Here is a 5,809-nt window from a genome sequence, read left to right as displayed (position 1 = left end):
CCCTTTTTTTTTTTTTTTTTTTTTTTTTTCCTCCTTTAATGCGCCTTCACCACACCCGCAGCATCCGCCTGCGCCGTGATCCTCTTCTTGTACGCCTGGACATCGCCGGGGAACTTCCAGACGGTTCCGTTTTCGCAAACCCACAAGCTCGTACATACGGTCTGCAACATAGTCACGTCGTGGGAAACCATAAGCACACCTCCCTGGAACTCGCGCAGCGCATCGGACAAGGCGTCCATGGCCTCGATATCGAGATGGTTAGACGGCTCGTCCAGAACTAAGATGTGCGGCTGCGTGAGGGCCAGGCACGCGAACGCGACCCTAGACTTCTGACCTCCGGATAGGACTGACATCTTCTGTAGACCCGTTGTGCCCGTGATGCCAAACGCGCCAAGTTGACGGCGATACTCCTCGTCCGTGCGACCAGGGTACGTCTTAGCCATGAAGCTAACGGCGCTCATGGTCAGGTCGAGCGCGTCGACGTGGTGCTGCGCGAAGAAGCCGATACGCAGGCGCGAGTTCTGTTGGATGATACCCTTGGTCGGCGATAGCTTGCCGATGAGCAGCTTAAGGATAGTAGTTTTACCCGCACCGTTGGGTCCTACAATACCAATTCGTGAATCTAACTGTACATCTAGATCCACGTTTCGCAATAGAATGTTGTCTTCGGTATATCCGAATGTGACTCCTGACATCTGAACAATCGGAGGTGACAACTTCTCCACTTCTGGGAATTTGAACTTGACACTATATTCTGTCTCTGGAGGCTCCAGAATAGGCATACGCTCCAGCTTTTTGATACGCGACTGTGCTTCGGCAGCCTTGCCAGCATTGTATCGGAACTTGTCGATGAAAGCCTGCAAGTGAGCGCGCTGCGCCACGTTATTTTCGTACTCTCGCTTCGCAGTCTTCTTACGCTCCTCTCGGGTGGCGTAGAAGGACTCGAAGTTAGCTCCCCTGTAGTAATCGAGCCTCATCGAGTGCTGATGTATGATATCTGTCGCCACTTCGTTTAGGAAAGCTCTGTCGTGACTGACTACCAGGACAGTGCTCGGATATGTGAGAAGGTAGTTGGAAAGGAAAGTGATTGAAGGAACATCCAACATGTTAGACGGTTCGTCGAGAAGTAGTAGATCAGGCTCGCAGAAAAGCGCCCTAGCTAGAGCCAGACGCATACGCCAACCACCAGAAAATGTCTTGGTTGCGAATTGCTGGCGCTCAGGGGAGAAACCTAAACCTGCCAAGATACTAGCAGCTCTGGATTCTGCCTTGTCTGATTCCATCTCGGCCAACTTGGCCTGGATTTCTCCCAATTTCTGGTCAAGAGCTTCACGGTCATGATCCAACTTCGCAGCATCTGCCGAAGTATCTGCCATAGACGATCGTTGTGACTCAATATCGGCAAGACGAGCTGTTATTTCCTATAAAAAAAAGTATATTAGCGAAAGTGGATGAGACGGGAAAAGATACATACCGTTTGCTCTTTGAGTAACACCTTTCGCCAAACATCGGCATCCAAGACGGCCTGTAAGGCGGTTGTGTCATCACCGGTAATCTGGCGTATGTTAGTATATGGGACGTATTATTCAACTTAGTTGAGTGGCGTACCTCTTGTTCGACGTGAAGAATGGAGATATGAGTAGGTACTGGTAACTCTCGCCTCGAGAGCGCCCTGAGTAGCGTAGATTTACCAACACCGTTGTGACCAACCAGACCATATCGGTGTCCATATGCCAGCGTCAAATCCGTGTCCGTTAGGATACGGGTACCACCAATACCAACATCAATATTTTCAAGTTTGATATCCTTGGTCTTGCCGGCACCGCTGCCAGAGCCAAGCTGTAAGGGGTTAACAGCCATGTAAAACTCTTCATAGCTCTGAGCGTCCTCGGGCTGGTTGAGCAGTCTAGAAGCTTCATACTCAACCGTCTTGAACTGCTTCTTGCTCTGCTTGGCGGCGATTTTACGCTCGGCTTTCTCGAGCTTCTTTCGATCAACCTTAGATTCTACCTTACGACTGTTGGCAGATTCTAGATCAATGCTGCCGGTAGCTACGGCTAGGGTGGAGGACATATTTCGTTGGGCGCCGACCTGGATAGCCTGGTCTAGTCGCCTCACAGCGGACGGCCCTCGTCTTTCACCATTGCCGCTGTTAGCTTCCTCATACTTGTCAACCCACTTCGAGACTAGGGAACGAATCTTTTCCTGGTTGGACCCAGCCTCATCACCGGAAGCGGACAGAAGGAGCTCAGTGATAGCAGCAGCAGCCTCGGCAAGCGGCGACAGACCTGAGGATTCCTCATCGCCGACCCACGCGGTGGATGCATGTCTAAGATAGCCTACCGAATATTCGGAGACAACAGGATCGATATCCGGAATAGCGGCTCTGATATCGGCCTCCATGTTAGGGGCGCGGGATGGGGAGAGATTATCGAGGAATTATCGATCCCAGTAAATAGTGATCCTTGGGGCTTCTCGAAACGGGACTCAATTTGCGAAGACCTCAGCGGCTCAGCCTTGGTTGGTTCGTTGTTCGCCCCCCTTGGAATCAGCAATGGTGAGAAAACACGGGCCCTTCGAGCAACGTGGATCCCCTAAGTTTTCTAAGAAATTTAATTTCCAAGGTACACTACGGACCGTCCGATCCAATATCAAGGTGCGGGATGTTCCTTTTGCTGGTCCGAGCGGTGGTTTTACTGATTTGGATTTGGATTTGGATAGGCACAGTTACACCAAAAAAATGAAGCCTGAAAGAGGTACGGATGGAAAAATAGTGGAACCAAGATACTACAGAATCACAGTAAGCAAACAGTTTTTTGATTTTAGCGACACTGTATTGCGTTTCAGCATGTATGTTATGTAATTGGTTTTAGTCGGTTCATCCTCGGTCTATTTGACACATAGAAAAGAATACAAGGTACATGAGGTACCTAGGTACCTCTTAAGTACATCCATGTAGAAGTGACCTCTGTCATTGCAGGTGGTTTTGGAACACGTCCGTGTCGTGTTCGTGAACTTATTATGTTAATGAATATATAAGAAGAAAAGAATGTCGATCAATAACAATATTCGACTTAGCGTCGGCCAAGTTGAATCAACCGGCGTTGCCGTGTTGACATTCGAGATCGCAACGCTTTAGTTAGGTAAATATCAAGTAAACAACAAGCAAAGGTTCTTCAGGGGTAGGTAATTCCTACATACTACTACTACTAGTATGTACATAGTTCTTCCCCCTCCTGTCGACGATTAGGTCCGATTGATATATATATAAGCTGGGATATCATGATATGATAGGATACCGATAGGAAGGGGATAGACTTAGCTCCATCTTAAAGAGGGCTTAATCAAGAAACCCCAACCAATAAATCAACACCATCTAGCGATGAGACGAAGGTTGAGAGAACGCAAGGCTAGCCCTAAAGGCTCGGAATCAAAACAAACCTAAGAAGGAAAGAGGGGAAAATAACAACTAGTTAGAGGTAACTAACAAAAGTCCAACGAACTCTTTCGGAGTTTTTCCATGCTGAGATATTTGTATGCGACGTGATATTGCCCAAAGCGCCACAGTGATCGGCGAAGTTCCTACTTGTACCCAGCGTCGCAACTGGGATTCGGATCGATCCTCGTCGAAATAACAATTAGTTTAGGTACGCGCGCGTAAACCAATAGGATAGATATTCTGCTGTCCCGTTCCCGGTTGCCGTGCGGGAATGAAGCGAAAGCGCGTGGGAAGATGACGCGACGGCACCAACCGCGGACGCGCTCTGGAAATCTCCCATTGCTACCTTTCGACGTATTTTTACATACCAACTACCTAGTACCTTACCCTAGGAGGTAGGTAGGTAGTGTACATACCTAATGCTCTTACGAGGATGTAGGTAATGCCTAGAAGGTTTTGAAACGCAGGCGCCATTCCGTCGCGACCCCCCAGTATCCCGATCTTGATTGGTCGTTCTACGCACCTGCAACCCTTTTCTGGCTCTCGCAAGCCACGGGGGGTGGGATTTCTTCAGCCAGCCAATGTCTCGCCGGGAGCTGTCGCTTCCGTTGCGGACAGTTGCCAACAGCATTCGAAGGTCTTATTCGGGTATTATAAATAATGTAATGTAATGTAATCGATGTAATAGCCCGAGATGCGACAGGTATGCTCGGTCCGTGTTAGGCTAAGGTAGGTAGGTATCTAGAGTAAGACGTTGGTACGTAACAATACTATGTTAGTTGGAATTATTATGTCTATGTTAGTAACAAATGTAATAGGTATTCCTTTCGCAACCCTTCACTGAGTTGTAAGCGCCCGCGATGCGAGGTATGGCCCATCTACAAGAAAAGGAGCTTGCCGCTGTACATGACTGACGTACAACAACAGCAACATGAATCATTATAGTCGTATTGTACGATTCTGACCACACATAGGTAGGTAGCTGGTCTTGTGCTTTTTAATCTATCTCCCGAACACGTCTGCTCATGTGGGGGTTACATTTCGCCTCTTGAGGGGGAATCCAACGTCATATCATCAGGTTATAATTGGTTTGAAACGTATCCGTAAGTCAAGCTTTGAGCACTCGGCTCGTCTTGTCTTTGCTTTAGGCATGTGAGGCTTGTGTTAGTGTGTTTGCTGTAGGTATTGTACAATACCTACCTAGGTATGTAGGAAACGAGTACGAGCTGTGGCGGTTCACAGCCAATAAGTTGAGCGGTTGGCAGTTAGGCGTATCAACTTATCAAGATAGCAAACCGTCTTCTTAAGTCATGTCGCAGTCATAATTCTATCGTGGCGGCATGATAAAGGGGAAACTTGCTGCTGCTCACCGTCTCCTCGCCTCTTGTCCGACTGCCACCAACCTATTAGTAGTATGATCTCCGGGCCGCGCCTTGATGACGGGCCTCAACACGGCATGATGCCGCCGCCCCTGGGAGGATCTAGTTTCACTTTCGCTCTGTTGGGTGGCTTGTAGGTGACGCGACGCTACGGAGAACTATCCATGAATTTTGATTAATCGGCATCGGTACGCCGCCCGGTTACATTTGTTAGGAAGAGTTAGGCCACAGCTGAGCTCGGCCGTGGGTCGCCGAAAGCGAGCTATATTCTACTAGGATAAGCTGAGGGATAGGTATTAGAGCGTTTCTTGATCCGTCGTCCTGTGCATGTGACTCGATAGGTATTCCTACACCGAGGGAATATGGAGGTCATAGCCGGACTTCCATGGCGCTGAGTGATAAATTTTGATTCAAGGATCTCCCAGCGAGAGACGTCTCGATACCCTCAGAGATAATTTCCGAGAAAAAACTACTGGTCACTTAGCACTCCGCCGACTACCGTAAGCCGTTGATAATCGGAATTTTTACCGAGCATTATGGACTAGGCAATTATTAACGAACTGAAATACTCGTTTCTCGTTTGTTTGACTTTAAGGTCTGGTTTCCGTTTACATGATTTCCCAATACAATCGTATTGTATTCCGTACCTAGGTATGAAAAAGTAAATCAAGAGGAATAGGACATTCGCGTTGGGTCAGGCTATTTGTCAGGCGATATTTATTACTTGCCTTAACTGATCAAGTCAGTCCATTGTTAGCATTGTCGTTGTTCTTGTTCTTGGTTTCGGCCCCCGGCTTGTGGGGAATATGTGGCTCGACTGGCTTCTGTTGGTCGATCCTAAGCTCGTAGTCGCCGGCGGTGTTTTCGTCAAGCTAGCCCACATACTATGTAATGCGGCACTACCTAGTCCCTAGGACCACGATTATGACCCGGCAGTTCCGTTAGGGGCGGCATAAGTGATATGGATGGATATGGATATCATGCTATGCTT

At 48.3% G+C, this 5,809-nt stretch overlaps 1 protein-coding gene across 1 annotated transcript; it reads right to left on the bottom strand.

Annotated features, from left to right (window-relative positions):
- Window positions 1-6: 6 nt before the first annotated feature.
- Window positions 7-2,818, bottom strand: F4812DRAFT_410187 (P-loop containing nucleoside triphosphate hydrolase protein). Its single transcript, XM_047932505.1, has 3 exons — window positions 1,609-2,818; window positions 1,475-1,555; window positions 7-1,421 (listed from the first exon to the last, which is right to left on the bottom strand). Exons 1-3 carry the CDS (start codon window positions 2,401-2,403, stop codon window positions 36-38), a joined length of 2,262 nt encoding a protein of 753 aa, XP_047795082.1. The 5' UTR covers window positions 2,404-2,818; the 3' UTR covers window positions 7-35.
- Between the last annotated feature and the right edge of the window lie 2,991 nt (window positions 2,819-5,809).

Source organism: Daldinia caldariorum, assembly GCF_022478825.1.
Source record: "Daldinia caldariorum strain CBS 122874 unplaced genomic scaffold F4812scaffold_1, whole genome shotgun sequence".
NCBI lineage: Eukaryota > Fungi > Ascomycota > Sordariomycetes > Xylariales > Hypoxylaceae > Daldinia > Daldinia caldariorum.
The sequence above is the reverse complement of the archived record's forward strand: the minus strand, read 5'-3'. Positions and strand labels throughout refer to the sequence as shown.

Excerpts from the sequence above, each read along its gene's own strand:
- F4812DRAFT_410187 (XM_047932505.1), bottom strand. The coding sequence starts at position 2,403 with ATGGAGGCCGATATCAGAGCCGCTATTCCGGATATCGATCCTGTTGTC. Across the intron at positions 1,556-1,608 it reads TTCTTCACGTCGAACAAGAG|ATTACCGGTGATGACACAAC; the intron begins GTACGCCACTCA and ends AACATACGCCAG. Across the intron at positions 1,422-1,474 it reads TGTTACTCAAAGAGCAAACG|GAAATAACAGCTCGTCTTGC; the intron begins GTATGTATCTTT and ends TTTTTTTTATAG.